General features: G+C 37.2%; 1 protein-coding gene across 1 annotated transcript in view; it reads right to left on the bottom strand.

The window, feature by feature from the left end:
- Positions 1-22,157, bottom strand: part of MTCL1 (microtubule crosslinking factor 1) — a 103,807-nt gene that overhangs the window by 55,105 nt on the left and 26,545 nt on the right. Inside the window, exon 3 of the mRNA XM_070940624.1 lies at positions 21,193-21,351. Coding sequence (XP_070796725.1) covers positions 21,193-21,351 — 159 coding nt within the window. The remainder of the gene's footprint in view (positions 1-21,192; positions 21,352-22,157) is intronic.

Genomic DNA, 22,157 nt, shown 5'->3' with positions numbered 1-22,157 from the left:
GATTTATACATATTTTATATTGATTTTCTCAATAACTATAATTAAAGAGTTCAGTCATGGTATTCAGAAAAATCTAGGCACAATTATTTAAAATTGTTAAAATTCTTTCAATAAAATAACATTTTTTGCCTTCACAACTTTGTACAAAGTCAGCCAATGAGTTTCACAGCTGAACAGAGATCTGAGCATGGTATATATATTCTTTACCTTCAAACATTATTTGGACACCAATTTGCCATTCTTCTCTAATAACACTTAAAGAAGCAAATTGCTGACTGAATGCATATGTGTTTATTTATTTATTTATTTATTTATTGGTTCGATTTATATGCCGCCCTTCTCTGGAGACTCAGGGTGGCTTACAATGCGTTAAGCAATTGTTTATTCAGAAGCTTTGTTTATTTTAACATTATAGACTGTAACTTTGATTACATTTAGTCATAAAATAATATATACTTGGTTTCTTTTATTCAAAGAAACCAAACACTTCTAACTGTGCTGGCACATTAAGACAAAACAATATATTGTTAATGCAAAACAATGTATCATAAAAACAGAAAAGACAGAGTTCTAAAATAAAAATGAAAACATAAAAAACAATCTAATTCATTTTCAAAGTATCTATTTTCAGTGTAAACCTATGAATTAAAGTTTTAGATCTAAGTGCTATTGCTATCTATAGACAATAGTTCAGTTTTTCCAGACTGATATAACTGCTTCTTGCTATGTAATATTAGAAATTCTGAGAGGCAGAATAAACCATTATAATCCTCTTTGCAGAGGACATGTCTCAGATAATCTTTATAATCTACTTTTATTCATCTATCCAGGTACAGTACTTCCTACAACAAGAAGAATATTGCAACTCTATTTGCACTACCTTGTTTGGCTATATTAATATTTGTCCAAATTTCATAGCACAAATGAGCCAGAAATAGTTTCAACCTTCTACCAATGAAACTTAAAAGGGGTTTCTATATAAAAAATATGAATTCAAATAAAACTGCAGACTTCCATCTCTTCTAGAAATGTAAAACACGTTTGTCCTGCAGTCCCTAATGAGACATTCCTGGAAATAGAATAGGTGCAATAGTGGGGAAGAGGAGAAGGAGTCACATCTCAGGAGGACTAACTGGAAAAAAAAACAATACAAAAATCTTGGATTTGAAATTGTAGTCTTAATGTATGACAAAATGCTACAATTTCACAGTATTTTTTTTTCTCAGATGCAAGTACTAGTTTAAAGCGAGCTAAAACGTTCAATAGCTATCATTTTTAAAAAGGGAAAGTGGTTAGCTTGAATATTTTTAATAGTACAAAATTCTATATTAAACTGACAATGTAAACTAAAATAAATAAATCTTTAATTTTATCAAAAAAAAACAAATAATGGTGCTAAGATGGGTAGCCAATAAAATAAAGAAATAAACAAATACATCCATCCATCCATCCATCCATGCCTCATATGGTACATAAATATTTTATTTAAGCACTAAGCCTGTGAATTAGAGTTGATGTAAATTATATATGCTATTTTTTTCTGGCACCATTCTGAGTTTTTTTATAGTTCTCTGTACTCTGTCAATCAATTTAACTGTTTCAGAGCTTTTTATCAAGGGTCTAAAATAGATATCATACCCTGCATAAAGTAAGAATTCTGTGAGTTCTAATGACTCAATATTATTATTTCTTTCCTGTTTCTCTTTTCCAGCATATTGTAACTCAGTTCATGAAGCTACATGATTATTTTTGTTAAACTAAACATATAATGTGAACTTATAACTGCCACACATTTTGAAGAATATCTAAATTAGTATCACAGATAGTCCTCGATTTATGAGAGGTCACTTAGCAACCTCTAAGGGTTGCTTAGAGTTGCTTAGGGTTGTTTGTCCTAATTTCCAATCCTAATGGTTAGGCTTCATTATGATCGTAATTCAGTGATTACCTGTATCTTATGGTTAAAACATACTGTACATATTTTTCTGATCTAACAAGAGTTTCATATGCCTTTAATTATGTAAGAGGGTGTATTGATAACTAAATTGCTTCTGACCATGAATGAGTTTCTCTGCTCAACACACAGAGATTACCAGATCAGGGTGTGATTCATACTGGTGCACAGCATGGGTTAAAGATTGTTTTAGCCTTTTCAATATAACTTGAATTTTAGTCTCATATTCTATTGATAGAAAAGGATTTAATTATTTCAGTTGGCTCCTTTTTGGCAATACAAATAGTCACACTATGTTCAGTGGGTCAAAGATTAGAGTAGGGGAAAGAAAGGTTAAGCAATCCTATCCTGGAAGACTTATACTGGCAACCAGTGGAAAAACAACCATGAACAAGAATGTGCTCAAGATACACAAACCTAAGCTAATGTATATTTTGGCAACCAAAAACAGTTCAGGTAAATTGAAGTCTTTTTTGAATCAAGCTTAGTTCCTGTTGATTGTATGAACAATATGTAGGGAATTTCGACAACAGCTGGACAGCAAATTCCCATTCCATTCTTCCAGGAACTTTATCCCCTATACTAATATTTTCAGGTAAACTCCTATCCTTCTGATTTACACAGCTTTTCTAGGTCAGCCAAGGTTATCCAGATGCTGCCACTGAAATGAGCTAAAGTTCAGCCAACATGAATCATGAGATTTCATGAGATTTGATCAAATAGTGCATTCCATATAAGGGAGAGGATGAATAAATTCTTACTTCATAGCAATTGTTTTTCCCCTTTTGAAATTTTATAAGTCTTGATACATTGTATAATTTCAATGCAGATTTCAATGCAACAATGAAGTGTAGTGATTGGAGAAGTAAAGTATATAGGATGAGAGAGGTTTAGGTGAAAAACAATCAGCTCAGTAGGTATCTTAGATGTAAAAGTTGGTTACCATATTGATAAATTCAAGAGGTCATTGTGTAAATAGCTAGTTGCAAATTCTTTATTGTTTCATTTGAAGTCTCAACCTGTTATACATGGAATATTGCTTCTAAATTAAAAATACTTTAGTCCATCTCAATAAATCTTACAAAAAAGAACTTTGTGAAAATTACGCTTGCAAAAAAAAAAAAGTACTTTTAATGTAGCAGCTACCAAAGAGGGTGACATTAGACAAACCACCATTTTTTTGGTAAAACCTACTTCCCACATATCACCTTGAAGAATAAACTAACTATAATTTCTCCCTGACTCCAATTATACTTTTACTCAGAACCATCACCGTTCTTTTGGTTGAATGTAACACAAACTTGATTGCATGTTATGTGTAGTTTTATTAAGTGATCAGAGTCAAAGCCCCAGCTTCAGTTCTATCTGCTTTTTTGTATTCTATCTAGATTAGAAGAAGCAATAGAAAAAGGAGGTATTTTACTTAATGTTTGAAGCACTTCTTGCTGCAATTGCTTTGAAATGCAAATGGAAGAATGATCTTTTGCATCTTAAATGCCACTCATGTATATTTATTTCTTCTTTAGCAGTCTATAAAAGATAAACAGCTGTAGTGACTCAAGCACGAAAACTTTTTAAGAATAGTTCCTAATGTTAAAACTAGCACATTTCATTTTACAAAGAAACAGGGAAATAGAGGAGTATTTTAAGACAAGAGAAATAGTGTCGGAAAGAACAGACTAACTTTCTTTCTCAACAGGCCAGAGGCCTCACAGACAACTCTTATGGTTATATTTTAAAGGAATTACCAGGGATCTAATCATAGGTGCTTCATTTGCCATCTTGTTTGGCTGTCTCCTCTAACAACCAATAAGTGCTAGAAATACCTACCTTCCTATGCAACTAAAATGCATAACTAGATATAGTCTTATATATGGGTTAAATTATCAATGGTAAAGGCTTTGCTATTTTGACTAACATTATATACTATCTGTTATGACATCTGATTTAACCCAGAAGCTAGAGGACTCCAAATCTAATCCTTCCCTTTCAGACATTCTAACAGCCACATGGAAGAAATGAGCAGGATTACAGTATATCTTGCCTACTTCCATGTCCTTCTGTGACACTCCGAAAAGAAGCCTATCCATAATCTCTGTAAGAGCAGAGGATTTTCTTTATTCAATTAGCAGCACCATTTCTGAAAGACTGGAGAAAGATTCCCATAGAGATAGCTGAAAAGAAAATGCACACATATATAACTTTGACTAACAAGATTGATCATAACATTAAGTAGATTGAAGCAAAAGCACAATTTGAGGAGAGAGGTATTATATTTGTTATTTTACTATTTTTCATAACTAACATTAATGTTCACTAATGTATTTCAATATATAAGATTTGTCAGTTTTCCAGAAACCACATATTATATATTAACTTCATTAGAATGTGAGTACATACACAGTAGTACCATGTTTCCCCGAAAATAAGATACTGTCTTATATTTTTCTGAACCTGAAATAAGCACTTGGCCTTATTGCCATGCGCTCAAAAGCCTGATTCGGCTTATTATCAGGGGATGTTCGCAACGGGAGTGCATGCGCGCTTCTGCGCATAACCTTCTGTGCATGCGCAGATCGTCAATTATGATGGGCGGGTGGGCGGAACCTCCAGCCGCTTTTACTATTGGTTCTAAAGAACCAGACAGAACCAGGAGAATCTTACACTTTATGATATTTTTTACTTAAATTACACATTTAAATCATTTCTTTTATCAAGTATTTTATCAGATATTCTAGAAGATATGTGTAGTGCAAATGAAGGAAATAGAAGATTTTAAGTTATATGTAAGGCAATACGCAGGTAGCTATAAGTTATAATTACATTTGATAATTAGTACAATTTTCAAATTATTACTGAAGCAATTGTTTTCAATACTGTAATAACAGAAATATCTATATTATTTTTAAAAATGATTTATGGACACTGGATCTAATAACTAATATCCTGTAAAATTTTCCTTTCTTTAGCTATAAAAACATTTTTTTTAGTTTTTTATATCCAGACATAAAGAATAAATTACACAACTGCATGAGTTCAATCTGGAAGAGCAAATTTTTCATGATTGATTTAGTGATTAGGTGCCATCAATTTTTTCTTGACTTAGGGACCACACAGATAGATGTGCTCCAGGATGATCTGTCTCCAACCTGGTCCTTCAGGTTTTCTCTACTGCTGCACCCATTACCACTATAGCTATAATAGAACATTTATAGTGGTCAGCCTTACTGGTCATCATTTTTTCTCTTCTCTTTCACCTTTGCAATAATTATAAACTTCTCCTGAAAGGTCTTTGCACAATATGTTCAAAGTATGGTAATTTGAATCTGGTGTTGTGCCTCAAATGAGACCACCTGGCGGATTTGCTTGCTGGATCTTTTGTTTGTTTTGATTTGTTTCTTTGGCTATTCATGGTATTCTCAGAAGTGTTCTCCAACATGAAAGTTCAAAAGCATTAGTACTGTTTCTATCCTGCTTCTTCAAAGTCCAATTTTCTTTCTTTTTAAATTCTTTACTGATTTTTTTTTAAAAAATATAAATGAGCAAAAAGAAAACGGAAAAAGGAAAAGTCAGGAAAAATCATGATAAAAGTACAAAAAGAAAAAAAATAAACAGAATAGAAAAATAATAATTTCATTGGTAGACATGTAGTTAAAAATACATCAAACTCTTACTCCAAAGTTCACAATACTCTATGTTAATTCCATAATCCCATATAAATTGGGATATAATCAAATCCCCAAATCAAATTTTCATTCTTTCGGTTTCAAAAACTCCAAAACTGGTGTCCATGTACAAATAAAATTGGTCAAAGTCTTTAATCAAAGCTGTCAATTTTGCCATCTCTGCCAGTTCCACCAGCTTCACCATCCATTCTTCCATTATTGGCATTTGTAAGTCCATCTACTTTTATTCAAACATCGTTATCATACATAAAAATGAAGTTTTGAATTAATTCTCTCATAGTTAACCATGTTATAAACAATATTTTAATTGAATAATTATTATGAAGCATTCACGTTGATTTTGGCTGCTAGATTAAAAATATTTTAGAGTTTTTTTATCTAAAGGAATAATAAAAAACAGATATAATAGAATATTTAAAACAACATAATGAAAAACAAGCCAAGTTAATCTTCTTAGATGCAGGTAAATCTTTTGATAATTTGAAAGCTGCCCCTTTTGTTTAAAGTTATGAAAGGTATGGACTGAATTTTATTCAAGGAATTACTTTTCATATAGATTGTTGTAATGCGTTCTGCATGTTACTGACTTTGAAATACTTAGTAGAAAATGTAGTAGTCTGCTGGTGACTGAAAGTTGCTACATCCATAATGGTGAACCTATGGCATGCGTGCCAAAGGTGGCATGTGGAGCCATATCTGTGGGCACACAAGCATTGCCCTAGCTCAGCTCCAGTGCGCATGTGCGCGCCAGCCAGCTAATTTTTGGGCCCTCCAGTCCCACCAGAAGTTGGGAAACAGGCCATTTCTGGCCTCCAGAGGGCTCTAGGGGGGTGGGGAAGGCCATTTTTGCCTTCCCCAGGCTCCAAGAAAGCCTCTGGAGCCTGGAGAGGGTGAAAAACGGACCTACCTGGCCTACCGTGTCATTGCGTGCCAAAAGTGGGGGGAGTGCAGGGGGGTCGTGTGCACATATGTGGGGGGCGGGGCACACTGAATTATGGGTGTGGGCACGTGCATGCGCGAACCCCCCACTCCCTTCACTTTAGACACACGACGGCAAAAAGGTTGGTCATCACTGTGCTACATACACATAACTCTGTTGCTACAGACTGTATTACTTGCCAATAGGCCTCCAGATACAATTCAAATAGAGGTGGTATTCAGCAGGTTCTGACCAGTTCTGGAGAACTGGTAGCGGAAATTTTGAGTAGTTCGGAGAACCAGTAATAAATACCACCTCTGACTGGCCCTGCCCCCATCTATTCTCTGCCTTCTGAGTCCCAGCTGATCGAGAGGAAATGAGGATTTTGCAGTATCCTTCCCCTGGAGTGGGGAGGGAATAAAGATTTTACAGTATCCTTCCCCTGGACTGGGGTGAGAATAGAGATATTACAGTATATGTTAGATCGGGCGAGTGAGGAGACAGTCTGTGACTCAAAACAGCCCCAATGCCAAATAGAGAGGCATTGCAGACAAGGACAAGGGGAAGCAGTTCATTGTGTTGGATTAGGAGGCTGTCGGCTGAAAGAAGTCTTTTGACAGCTGCAAATGCCACAGCTTCCGCCCTACCCCAAACCCACAGAGATTTTTTTGCCAATAGTTTGTGGAGTGGTTCGGCCATTATGGTTTTGTCCTTTAAAAAGATAGAATAAAAGTTCAAAAGTCCCAGTAACACCTGCAGTTCCATCCGGGTCGTTGGGGAGGTGCGTTGCGAATAGCTCGGACTTTGCTCTCTGTGGGATGGATACCAGCCCAATCGATCTCGTACTCTAGAAACTCAACTGTGGGTACAGCAATCTGGCATTTGTCCCTTTTAACTTGTAGCCCCGCGTTCTTGAATATAGTTAGCATTCCCCTCAAGCGATCCCGCAGCTGTTGTTCATCTGCTGCGGTAACTAAGACATCATGGAAATAGGGTACAACCCCCAGCATTCCTTGCAGCAGGCGTTCCATGACACTTTGAAACAGCCCAGGGGCAATGCTAACCCCAAATTGTAGTCTACACTTGAAGGCACCTCTATGTGTTACTATAGTCTGTGCTTCCGTGGTAGCGTCATTTACCGGCAGTTGTTGGTACGCCTGCGCAAGGATGAGTTTAGCAAAAACCTTGCCGGGGCCAAAGAATGGAGCAAGTGCTGCACAATGCAGACAGGGTAGGTGCTTTGCTGGAGGGCTTTCTTTAGGGTACACTTATAGTCGGCAGAGATGCGCACTGACCCATCAGATTTGAGAGGGGTGACTATCGGGGTCTCCCATTTTGCATGGTCGACCGGTACTAGTATGCCCTGACGTATGAGCTTATCCAGCTCCTGGTCTATCTTAGTCATGAGCGCGAATGGCACTCTCCTCACCTTCATTCTAATGGGGGTTATATTAGGATCCAGGTTAAAAGAAATAGGAATCCTCACATACTTGCCAATGCGGTCGTCAAAAACGTCCTGGAATTCATGGAGCAGGTCGTCCATCAGGCCGCCATTGATGGAGTGGATCCCGGTTACCCACATGCCCAGGGCTTTGAACCAGTCGAGTCCTAGGAGGCTCGGTAGATGTCCGCTGACCACGGTGATTGGCAGCCACTCATTCATATGGGCCAAATTTCACCTGGAACTTTCCACAGCCTTCAACAGGAATGCAATTTTCCTGGTAGTCGTTCAGCCTTAGATGCTGGTGTTTCAGCTGATGTTTCTTGATGTCTGGAATTGCCACTTTTAGCTCGGCCCGGGACATGATGGTAATAGACTAGCCAGTGTCTATTTCCATTTGGCATGGTGATCCCTCAATTTCGACTATTACAAACAGCTTTTTCTCTGGGGACATTGTAGCTTGGCCGATGCAGGTCTGGAATGTCTCAAGGATTTTGGAATAGGTGCCTCATTTTTGTTGGATGTTTCCGTCCTTATGAGGTCGTGGCTGACCGGCCTGATTGGCGAATGCTCTCTGTTAGTGACTGGACGGTTGACTCGCCCTGCACACCCACGCCAAATGTCCCTTTTTGTCACAACGCCTACAAATGGCATATTTGAAATGGCGAGTCTGTCTCTGATGGAATTCCCCACAACTAGCACAACTCTCTTTCCGGCCATCATCATCCCTCTTCTTGCTGTTAATTTTGAAGTCCTCATCGCCTTCTTCATCACTATCGGTCAGGGCTGATTCCCTGTGGATAGGGGTAGATTTTTGTGCCACCTGGGGTGGCGCCGGTTGCTACAGGGATTCTGCTGCCTTATTAGATGATTCATGCACTCTGGCTTTGTCTAGGGCAATGTGAAGGGTCAGGTTTGTCTTGGCCAGCAGTCACCTCTGGAGGCAAATGTCCCGGACTCCGCAGATTAGTTGCTCTAGGAGAACATCATCTAGATCACGGTACTCGCAATGTGTGGCAGCCTTGCGTAGCGCTGCCATATATGTATTTATCAACTCGCCGTCCCTCTGGAGTCTTTGCCGCAACTCATAGCGTGAATGAATTTGGATGGCACAGGGGCATAGTGCGTCCTCAACGTGGTCTGCAGCACCTGCCATGGTACAGACTGCACCGGTGTTGGCTCTGACAGCGATTCGGCTGTGTCAAACACTTTGGGGCTGCAGTGGCTCAAAAAGAGGGCTTGCTTCCAATTGTTGGACAGCCCTTGGAGATCATTTGCTTCGAAGAAGCATTCAAACCACGTCATGTATGATCCCCATTTCTCTTTCACGGGATCGAATGGCGTTGGTGGTACGAAGGTGGATATTTCTCTGCTGTGCTTGGCTCGTGCAGATTTTCCCATTGGCTGGATTCAGTTGTCAGCTTGTCAGCTCTTTTTGCGCAACCTGTCTACTTCGATCCCATCCTCGATGCCAGTGTTAGATCAGGCGAGTGAGGAGCCAGGAGCCAGGTCAAAGTGAACAACAACTCTTTAATATACAGTGAGAATCCAGCAACTTTGCAGTTCGACAGCTCTCCTTATATAGCTACTTTCCAAGTCTCTTAACCAATGACATTGAGAGTTTTCCCATCTAATTTCCCTCCAAAATTAGATATATAACAGTACCCTTCCCCTGCCATGCCCACACCACACCACACCCACCAAGCCACGCCCACAGAACCGGTAGTAAAAAAATTTGAATCCCACCACTGAATTCAAAGTGTAGGTTTTGACTACTTCAAGATGGCTATATCATTCAATAATCTTGTCTTAGCGAGATTGTTGAAAGTTTCTTCAAAGGAAGATTTGAAGGACAGTAAGAAACTTCTGTTTTTTGTTGCGTTACCAACCATTTGGAACAGCCTTCTACAGGAGATCTAGATCAGCAGCCCCCAACTTTTTGGCACCAGGGACCAGTTTTGTGAAAGACGATTTTTCCATGGACCGGGGGGGGGGGAGGGGAGGGAGATTTGGTTTCACTTGCTCACCTGCGGCTCACCTCCAGCTGTGCGGCCTAGTTCCTAACAGGCCTGCTCTAGATGACACATTTTCTCTTGAAGTCAAATGATTTCTGAAATTTTTTGCCAAGTATTTTTAGCCAATTAAAAAATTGGATAAAAATTTCTGTTATATTTTTCTGCAAGTTCTTCTTTAGCTGTATAAATTTATTTCATCTTTGTTCTGCATGTCTTCCACTTCAAGAAATTTCAGATTTGACTTTTCTCTGGGATGTGTACAACTTCTAATACTAAATACTTTTGAGTAGGAGTATAACTATTATGATCTAATGGTATTTTATGAATAATCAAGACACACCTCATATTTTTCAGATGAGGATGTTATTACAGCACAGTTAAGTTATTATGGGCAAACTCCCTTCAACCTTGAATACTTGGATGCTGTCTTAATGGCATGAGCCATGGGGATTTCAGATTTTTTTCTAAAAAATTTGCAGTGTGAAAATTAAAACACAATAGAAGTAGAGACGAGCTGCTAAGAGAATGCATGACATTTACTTGCTGCAGTGGTGTGTGTGTGTGTGTGTGTGTGTGTGTGTGTGTGTGTGTGTCTGTCTTTGTCTGTTTTATCTACAAGGAATATATTAAACTTCAGCCAGTAAAGCTTGCTGGAATTTCCAACAGATCTACATTTTCAACATTCATATTCACTCCCAAGATTAATTTGAAGTTATTATTTCTTTATCAATTAGAAGACACAATTTTGTGACCTAATATATAGGATTTCTTATGTGATCATTACAGATAATTATACAAAATAAAATTTATCAGAAAAACATCCTTTCAAATGTTCTGCATAATGAACTTGTTATAATGTCTCAGATCTTGGAGACGTATCTTCCGTGAAGATGAAATATGAAAAATGAAATAAATGAAGACTACAAATAACAATCTTTGATTTATTTATTTGTATTCCACCTTTATTATTTTTACAAATAACTCAAGGCAGCGAACTCATCCAACAGACCTTCCTCCTCCTATTTTTCCCACAACAGCAGCCTTATGAGGTGCATTGGACTGAGAGAGAGTGACTGGCTCAAAGACACCTAAATAGCTGTCATGGCTAAGAACAACATCTGAGCTCTGTATCAAATGCAGAAAACTACTTCCAGATCATCGTGGGGTGGGAGGGGAGGGCGAGGTGGGGGGGAAGAAGAACCTGGTTGATATTTAGGTATTTATGTACATGTGCATATATGTCTTTAGGTTGCTTGCTTCTATCTATCTATCCACACATTCATTCATTCATTCATTCCTGGAGCACTAGCAATTTTTGTTGTTGTTGTCAAGAAAACTATCAACTTGTACTCAAGCTCAACATAAAGGAAATTTCATTTTGCTTTTTTTTTCTGCCATGCCAAACCTTGTCGCTAAACCCTGCTTCTCTTGTTTAATTTCTATCCTTCTCATTTCAAAGTCCTTCTAGTTTTGTCAAACCCTGTTTCTTTTTTTCTTTTTTCTTTTTAAATATTTTTATTAAACAGTTTTTTAAAAAAACAAACAAAAATAGATATTTACATCTTCTTCTTTTCAACATCTTCGCATCAGTGATCCATATTTATACATTTTCTCTTTCTTACCTTAATATATCTTTTATACATATATTTCTAGTATATCATATATATACCGTTATAATATATTCTATTATTCTAATTATTTTATTTACATTTGACATAAACATGTACCTAATTTCCCCTCCACAATTTTTATATCTTCCCATTTATTTCTATATTTCTCCACCTAATTTAACCATTATTTAGTCTTCTTTTGTCCCTCTTTTGTCCCCCCTTTCCTCCAACCATTTATACCATTTCTCCCAGACTAAGTAATATTCTGTTTCATCTTTTTCTTGTATCTCCTTTGTGAGCTGATCCATTTCCGTACACTCCATAATTTTTCTAATCACATTGTCTTCTGATGGTATGTCATTGTTTTTCCAGTTTTGGGCGAAAACTATTTGTGCTGCTGTAATTATGTGAATGATTAAGTATCTTATTTCTTTTTCATATGACCCAGTAATTATTCCCAGTAGGAAAGTTTCTGGCCTCATTTCTATTTGTTGATTTATAATTTCTTCTATTTGTGTTTTAATTATTTGCCAAAATTGTTTTGCCTTATGGCAAGACCACCACATGTGATAATAAGTTCCTTTTTGGTGTTTGCATTTCCAATATAACGGAGAGGTATTTGGAAACATCTTTGCCAGTCTGTTTCTAAAGCCAGGTATTTCTGTCTGCCTCCATCTTCTTTCCTCTACCCTGCAAAGCTTTCCTTCCAGGAATTCTGCCGAATTGTAACTCCCCCATTATGCTACCCTGCTGCTGGAACTGTTACATAGATCTGCTGTTTAATGCTGTTGGGCCTGCTGATTAGTTTACATTAGGGAATATAAAATCTCAGGCAGCAGAACAATAGGTAGATCTCTAATTAAGGAAGGAAAGTATGAACTTTATTGATCAATGAATTATTGACCAATAAACTGATCAAATGTTTTATGAAAGCAGTACATTTATAACAAATGAACAACGAAGTAATATATTTTAGTTAAAATTAGTGTAGATTTATTTCTATTTGTTTTCATATTTTAATATGAAATGAAACAGGAATCCATTAGTCAACACCACCAATTTTGTATCCTGGGTTTTAAAAACGTTCAGAAACTAAAATCTAACATGAATGTTAAGTTATTTGTCTCAATTCTAATTCAAAGTTATTAGAATTTATAGTCACAAAGATGCTAACTTTTACATGATAAATTGTTATGAAGTATGCAATATTTATCATTTTAACAGTCTGGGAAACCTTCCAAATTTATTTATTTTTCAACCTCTATCAAACTAGAGGAAGAACCTAAAGCAAAGGCCATTTGTTTTGCACAGCTTTTCCCAATTCAGTGTTTTCATAAATATTAGATATCAAATCTCATAATTTCCAGCCAATTTGGCTAAAGGCAAAAGAAAAATTAAAGCACAATGGAACTAGAAAAGAAAGAATCTGTATTTATGCTGAGATTATGATGATGCTGAAAAAATAATTTTATGACCAATGCTCACATTTACCAGCTTTGCAGCATTTCATAGCCATATGATCATCATTACAATCAGTATATATCCTATGTTTGACCTGTTTTTTCTTTTTTCTTTTTAGAATGTACAAGATTGGAGAGGAAGGGATTACAAGAAAGTAAGAAGGTACACAATGGTGAATTCACATTGAAAGGAATGCAGTTCAGTAATGCCAGCAGTTCCGAGCATTCTCAAGGCTAGGAGCCATGAGCATGTGACACAAATAGACTAATTTATTCTTCATTGTATGCCTGCTCACTCTCTTGTAATCCCTTCCTCTCCAATTTCTCCACTGACGGGGGAGGGGGAGGGAGAGAGAAAAAATAGGTCATGAGATTGCCTATAGAAGTCACTTGTTTTTCCTTTTTCCCTTCCTCACAGAGCCAAGAGATTGCTTAAATAAACAAACATGGGAGGAAAGGAAAAAAATCAAACCATCTCTGTCGCAATTTCTCCTGTGCCTGATTTATTTCCCCCCCCCCCGCCCTCTACCCTCTCCTCACAGAGCAGAGAGTTTGGAGAGGGAGGGATTACAAGACAGTAAGCAGATACACAATGGGGAATTCAGTGTCTGTATGCATAATGGACTTTATGTTGCTAGTGCCAGTGGTGGGTTCTTCCCGGTTCGGCCGAACCGGTAGCAGTGACGATATGATGTCACCGAACCGGTTCTCTCCCCCCGCCCTCCCCCCCCACCCCCCCATGTTATTCTTACCTTTTATTTGGTCCCACCCCCAATCTATTGCTGCCTCCTGAGTCCCAGCTGATGACTAGAGGGAAAAAAACTGTTTAAACTCTTGCCGCGGGGCTTCAAAGGGCCGTCCTACAGCTGATCAGTGTTAAAAGCAAACAAATGAGTCGGGTCGTAAGTGCGAGGACTGGTCGTAAGTGCGAAGACCTTCCAGAAATGACTCTGACCAGCTAGCCACACCCACCTAGTCACATGACCTCCAGGCCACACCCACAAAATAAGCCACTCCCACAGAACCGGTAGTAAAAAAATTTAGAACCCACCTCTGGTGGATTGGCTTGTTTGGGGTGGGGGGCCAGGATCTCCGATGACTGGGACTTCTAGGGGATGCTCCTGGCTTTGTATTCCTTTTAATATGTATTTGCATTTATGTGCCTCCTTACTGTCTTGTAATCCCTCCAATGAATGTAAATATAAACATAATTCCCTTCTGGCAAATTATCCCAATATTAGGGTGAACATTCCAAAAGGTGGGGGGAATGATTGGGAAACAAATAAAAGCCAAAGGTGCAAAAACAGGCAGCCGCTGTAATCTGGCTATCCCAGCACATGGTGACGATTCCAAAGGACAGGGGAAATGGTGAAAAGGAAAACACATATTCTGGATTTTCCACTTAGCGACTGCTTCACTTAACAACAGAACTGCTGGTCTCAATTGTGGTCACTAAAGAAGGACTACCTGAACTTAGGTTGCATATTTTATGATCGTAGAGTCTATCAGATCATACAGCTCAATCTGTAATATTTTGAATTATTTCTCCCAAAAGGCAATGCACTGTCATTGTTCTGGCTTCTAGCACATTGCACACAGCTAGTAGTTGCAGTGCTGGCAATTTTTATACACTCAGTTGCTGGCCTTCCACTTTGGTGTTGTTGTAAACATTGTTAAATGTGGATTATACAGTATATAATGAGTTTTTGAATGTTTTCTATTTTTATGTAGGTGCTCCCTGAGACTTCAAAATTATTTCAAGTGTTCTTCTAGGGTGAAAAGGTTGAGAAAGGCTGATTTGGAGGATTAAATTTGGAGGATTATATTAATGTGTGATGGATAAATCCCCATCAGTTCTGAAAAGCAGTACGTTTATAAAATGATTCCTGCTCTAAGTTTATGTATTTGAAACCTGTTGCATAAATTTTAAGTTCTTTTTGTCTAAGACATCAGGGCAAAGAAACACATACATTTATAAAAACAATAAAACTTTATAATGTTAACATATACTATACTTCTAGTTATAAACTCCTAGATTTATTATTTTAAATAATCCCATAGTTTTTCAAGATTTTATGAATGTTTTACATTCAGGGTAACATTTTTTTATGATAATTCAAAATTCAAAAATATTTTCTTAAACAATATACCAGACCTATGTAAATAATTTGGTCACTCTAAATTACAGATAAATTATGCAAAATTGTGTGGACGTCTGACTCCTTTCTCATAACTCAATATGTATTGTTATATAAAGCATTGCTGCATTAAATAGTTTTTAGCATGGTTAATTATGAGATGAATTAATTCAACTTTTTTAAAAAATAAAAAAAGTTTGTTCTCTACTATTGTCCCATCAATGATAGAAGTGGTAATGAAATAAGGGGGAGTCATCTGCTGCATTACTAAAAGGACAACAGCTTAAAACATGTATTATAAGTAGCTGACCTATCTACTTAATATAGATCTACTGTGATGTAAGTTCAATGGAACTTGCTCCAAGGTAAATGTTTAGGATTATACTGTATGATTGTTTCATTTCCCCCCATTACAACCTGGAGGAGATAGTCATATTGATGATTAAGCTTCAGGCTACATTGTTTACAAATACTGCCAGAGGCAATTACCTGCAGCAGTCCACCAGTTTGCCAGAAGACTTTTTCTTATCTATTAATCTGTAGTAAAACAGCATATTCTAAAGAGAGAATTATGTTATTATAGCTTTTTGAATCCCTAACTATTAGCCTACTAATTGGGTAGATACTGTTCAAATCTCTGACCCTTGCTGCCTCACAAATTTCAGTGTTTCTATTGGATGGCCACAATATTTGTAGGGGATGAGTAGATGAATATATATTGGTTGGGGTGGTGGTGGCAAAAAAACTATTACAATAAGTTTTAAATTTAAAAAAAACTCTCTCATGAAAACATGGCAGTGAAGTGGACTGACACAAGAAAGGGGCTTTCAAAAGTCCAAAATTGACTCAGTGATCAGAATCAACATTTCCCTATAAGTCTGTCCTCTATCTTACTAATGCTGTTAATGCTAAACTGGCCAAAATAAAAAAAATTATGATGTATGAATGAGGATAATGAACTTGTACACAGGATAGAGACCTGGAAAGTTGGCTACAACGAATGAAAGCAAATATACACATCCCAGGATAATGTTGCAGGATTCAATCTGGGTCAGTCACTGGGTCAAGATGTTTAGTCTTCCAAGCTTTCGGACTCATGCTGGAGCCCATTCCTAAGGGAACTTTTCTCTCACAAGAATTTAGTTTACTTTATTGTCATTGCACCTCGTACAACGAAATTAAGTGCTATCATCAGTGTACATCATACATAAGAAAACTATAAAAATAAAACAAAAATACACATCCTTCACATTCTATACAATTGAATTGAAAACCCCTGATACTGCATTAATATTACACTATACAGTAGGATTCAATATAGTTACTGCTCTGCAATAGAAGCTGTTTTTCAGCCTATTTGTCCTTGTTTTTATTGTCCTGTACCGTCTGCCAGTTGGTAATAGTTCAAAAAAAGGGTGCCCAGGATGAGATGGATCTTTAAGAATGTTTTAAACTTTCTTCAGGCAGCGAGAGCTATAAAGCTCTTCCAAGGAGGGGAGAGGACAATCAATGATCCTCTGAGCAATGATGTTAACCCTCTGGAGTGCTGTTCTATCTGTGACTGTGCAATTATCAAATCATACACAGGTGCAGTAAGTTAAAATACTCTCTATAGTGCAGCGGTAGAAGGTCACCAGCAATTTTTCCTGAAAATCTCAGGTAGTATAATCTCTGCTGGGCCATTTTGACCAGTGCTGCAATGTGAACGCCCCAGGTCAGGTCCTCTTTTATGATAACACCCAAAAACTTAAAACTGGCCACTTGCTCAAATGTCTCCATTGATAACCAAGGGCTGGATGTGTGATCTATTTCTTCTGTAGTCCACTATAAGCACCTTGGTCTTACTGGTGTTAAGGACCAAGTTTCCACACCATGAAAGCAACCGGTCCACCTCAACTTGATAGGCAGACTCATCCCACCTGGAGATGAGTCCCACCACTGTTGTATCATCCGCAAATTTAATAATAGTATTACTGGCGTGAGGGGAAATGCAGTCTTGTACATAAAGAGTATAGAGTAAGGGACTCAACACACAATCTATGGTATACCAGCATTAAGAATAAGGGCCAAGGAGGTATGATTACCTAATCTGACCCTCTGAGAGCAGCCAGACAGGAAATCCATAATCCAAAGGCAGATGGAATAAGAATTTGTTCTGTATGCAAACTGGTGTTTAGCAAATATATGCGGAAGACCAGAAGTGATGTGCCGACAGACCAATTTCTCAAAGCACTTCATGATGATAGGAGTGAGTGCCACTGGTCTATAATCATTGAGGTTATTGTTAGGGAACTTCTTTGGCAGCGGAACAATGATGGAAGCCTTCGAACAAGATGGAATAGTGGACTGGGATAAAGACAGGTTGGAGATCCTGGTAAAGACTCCAGCCAAATGATCAGCACAGTCTCTAAGCACTCGGCCAGAGATACTGTCAGGACCGTCAACCTTTCTAGGGTCCACAGCCCTCAAAATGCTCCTTACCTCCTGTTCCTCCATAAGGAGGTGGGGGCTACAATGGGCCGGTAGCTGTATTTTAGCTGTCTCTGATGTCTCCAAAGCGAGCAAAGAAATAATTCAGCTCCTCTGCCAACGAAGCATCCCCCTCAGCAGGGATGACATTGGTCGGTTGATGGTTTGTTGATTTGTTGAATCTCAAAATGTGTGTTTTGGGCTATTTTATGTGTAGTATTTATGTGGTCTCTGATTGTGTGTGGCTTTTTGGTTGTGAATTAGAATGTTGATGGCCAGTTATTAAGTCATTGGCTGTTATTTCCTTGTGCTGCCAAGTCCTCTGGCTCTTAAGTATCTGGTAAACTGGTGGTAAATCAGCACTCCTGTTGATTGACAAGGGGGGCCTTTCCCATGCTTCAATCATTTCCCTGGCTATTTTTGTACCGCTCAACCAACAATCTTAGTAGCTGCAAAATTGAATGTATGTTCATTGTAATGGGAGACTACCAATGAGTTCATGTCGGCTTGTCTGACTGCTCACTTGTGTTCTTGTGATCTGGTGATTAGCTTCTAGTGGTTAGTTGGCTACAAGATTAACCCTACTGCGCCTATCAGATCTCAGTACAGCATAAGCATGAACTGAAGAGGTAAGTTGAACATTCCATTGTCTTCATAAAGCCAGATATATTTTAAGATTTTAGGATATATACCTTATATTGTGTCATAGAGAGAGAATGGAGGGTTTGCTGGTATATAATCTACCTTATTGCCCAGTCAGTCAGTCATCTTCCTGAGCTAGTAGAATGATTCAGGGGCAGTGCCAGAAAGCCTAAGGGACTTTCTGGAAGCTTTACCATTCATATCAAATCTGCTTCATCATTGGAATTTTAAAGGTACTATTTGCCTGTGATTTGCAACTTCCTTCCACCTTTACCACTGACTGCAGGGATTGCTGTCAATAAACAACATGATTATGCTTTACAATTGCATTGTTTAATGATAGAAATTGTGGTTCCAACTGCCATTGTAATTCAAGGACTACCTGTAGAATAGCAAATAGCATTTAGACTTATATACCACTGCACAGCCCTCTCTAAGTGGTTTACAGAGTCAGCATCTTGCCCCCACCAATCTGGCTTCCCATTTTACTGACCTCAGAAGGATGGAAGGCTGAGTCAATCTTGAGCTGCTCAGAATCGAACTCCTGGAGTGAGCAGTGAGTTAGCCTGCAGTGCTGCATTCTAACCACTGCGCCACCACGGCTCTATGTACCAGAACATAGAACTGATAGGATACCTTTAGGAGGTAGCAAATGCTCATTGCTGTGATTGTGACATTCTGTATAACTATTATGCTTTACAGCTTCATCATTCTTTATAACTATATGCTTAAGGAAGGCACTTCAAAAAGTTGTTAACTATGTAACTTAACATTTATTTGATGCCTGTGAATCAATGCAAAGAATGAATGTCATGGTTCATAAACTTGTTATTCCCTTATTTGTTTCAAATAATAGCTCAGAAAATATCAAGTGATGGGACCATGTTGCACACAGCTGACATAAATCTTCATTAACTGGTTGGTACCATGGTATAATTGCCCTTCTTTTGTAGCAACACTACAATATCACAGACAGTTCTAAAAGAAAACCACAATCAGGGCTTTGTGAAGCATCTTGATGCTAAAGATTGCTTTTCCTGTTTTGTATTTGTATTTTCTTCACATGTTTAGTATCATTAGGATAAAGATGAGCAGAGTTTTAAATTTCTTAATATGGGTATGTATTTCAAGGAACAAAATTTATTACAATAAATGTTTTGAATTATATAACTGCTTTTCCACTTCTATATTTGTACTATGTAAAACATGTATAAAAGAGGTTATGGCATTTCTAACTACAGAAATAAATCTAGCTTTTATGCTACTTGCTTAATGATCCTTTTACTTTCATAAGGCCCACAAAACAAAAAGAGTACCATCAGCTGTTCACTATCGTTGTTGCCCAGAAAATAAATCCCTCTTTCTATCGAGGGCAGTACTGTTGTAGAGACAAAATGTAAGGAGGATTAAAAATAGAGTGGCAGCTGCAGAATGACTTGACATAACGCTGTAAAACAAGTTAGTAAGAAATGAATGAGATCTGAAAAACATTTAACATACAAAAATGTTACAGTATCTTGCTAAAAACTAATGGTTGGAATAGTTTTAGTGGTGCAGAACTATGTAACTATGGCCTAATTATACAACGTAAGGAACAGATTCTTGCCATCATTTTCTTTCCAGCATACAATAACATGAACATCTGGAGAGCATTATATTAGGGAAAAGTGGAGTATATCAACAACTAATCTTTCAAAATGTTGCATTTTCAGATCAGTTGAAAATCCCCCAAAAAAAATTATAACTAAAGCATATAAAGAAGTTACATAAAAATGGATTCCGTTAAGATTACAGAGGAATTTGTTGTCATGCTCTGTTGAGTTGAAGCCAATTCTTGGTGACCCCATGGATAAAACCTTCCTAAGCCTTCCTTTATCTCACACATTATACAATTCTCACACATTATGCTACTGGTATTCTGCCTATGCCCTCATGCAGTTAGTCTCTTCTTTAATTTCACAACATATGGACAAACTTAATCATAAGGAAACTGTGACATCCTAAAGCAGGGGTGTCAAACTTGTGGGCCGCAGGCGGGATCCGTCACATGCTGGCCACCCCTACCCCTGTTTTAGCAAAAGGAAAAAAAGTTGCAATACATCACATGATGACAATGTGACGTTGCAAGTTTGACACCCCTGTCCTAAACCAATCCAAGTCCAAAAACATAAAGAATTTCTGGAAGCCTGGCACTCTTGACAAATTGGTGATCGATAGACACATAGACATAAATAACATTTACATACTATACAAAAAGAGACAATCAGCAAGACAATGAACAAAAAGACCAAAACTCCTCCCCACCAGCAATCAATACCCAGATGATCAACACCAAGATTAACATCAGACCAACAATCAACAAGTAAACAATACTCCAATCAAGGAACTGCCAATCAAAGTAACAATCAACAATACTCCAAGACCAGTCCCACCAACACTGACAGGGCAAGCCACAGAAATATAAATTAAGAGCAAATCCCATTCCTTACTAGCACTGATGATGTTACCTATTTTGGGCAAGAAAACATCCAAGCTCGGAGAACACCAACAACCACACATTTCAACCCTGAGCTACAAATGTTCTCCTTTATCAGTCTGATGTGTATTTCTGTGATTAGTAGTTGGTGACCTGATCCATAGTCATCAAATTTAAATGTTTCATACCAATTTATTCTTAAAATGATCCATGTCTGTAGTTTGTCATCTTGATGTATGTATTACTATAGGATCTAAATTGCTGTTTATTTATTTATCAAATTTAGAAACTGCCCATATCCCTCACAATGTAAGCAATGATGAACGTTATGACAGCTTTTCACTTTATTTCTAATTCCCAAAGTAACACTGTTGGCACTTACCTCTTTCAATTTATCTAGCTCATTTTGCAATGCCTGTTTGGATATATCCACCTCAATGATTTGTTGACGAAGAACTTCATTTTCATCCTCTGCTTTAGCACGCTTTTCCTCCACATTTTCCAGTTCATGGTGCAGCCTGACAGATACATCTTTGGCTACCTGTTTTTTAAAAAGCACACAATCATACTTAATAATTAAAAAAAAAATAGACAACTCAACAGATTACATTAATTAAGAATAGTTAAAGAAGTAAGGGTTGCTGATCCCCTCTCCTTCTACAGTCCAAATTATCTAAATGATTGCTTGAATCTACAAAGCACTGTGGAATTAGTACATAGTCATGGAAAAATATCAACAAATACGTGTTATCTCTCTTCCACTGGTTGAAGTGTTATGAAAGGAACAAGTGTTCTTCCTGGTAAAGGAAAAACTCTTTCAAATCCAATATAAGAAAATAGAGATCATAACAAATATGGCCAATTATAATATATTAAATATATTTCTTTCTCCAAAATGTCCCATAAAAACTTTTAAATAAATCCATCTATTATCCGGATGATTTATATGTTATTTCAATTCTTTAAATGTTTCATTCTGATATGAAAAATGAAAAGTGAAAAATGCTAACTATAAAAATATAATTATGTACTAATAATCATATTATTAGTAATAGTAGTAGTAGTAATATATTAGCATTAAACAAATTTAAACACTTGAAGATCAGTATTATCCACAATATTCTTAAATTAATTATCCCACAATATTTTTAAGTTAATGTAAACTACAAGGTTAAAGTTCTTGAGGTATTAAAAATCAATTAATATCATATTTAGTATAATATAATAAATCATACAAAATTTGATTTCCCATTTTTTCAATTAAGAAAATATTTGCATTATTATAGATAAAGTACCTATTACAGTATAGTAGAAAGGAACCTTGCTATATATATGTAGTCTTTTGTT

The sequence above is a fragment of the Pituophis catenifer genome, unplaced genomic scaffold (assembly GCF_029215685.1).
Source record: "Pituophis catenifer annectens isolate HBS135680 unplaced genomic scaffold, rPitCat1.0.hap2 SCAF_3, whole genome shotgun sequence".
NCBI classification, from domain to species: Eukaryota; Metazoa; Chordata; class Lepidosauria; order Squamata; family Colubridae; genus Pituophis; species Pituophis catenifer.
The sequence above is the reverse complement of the archived record's forward strand: the minus strand, read 5'-3'. Positions and strand labels throughout refer to the sequence as shown.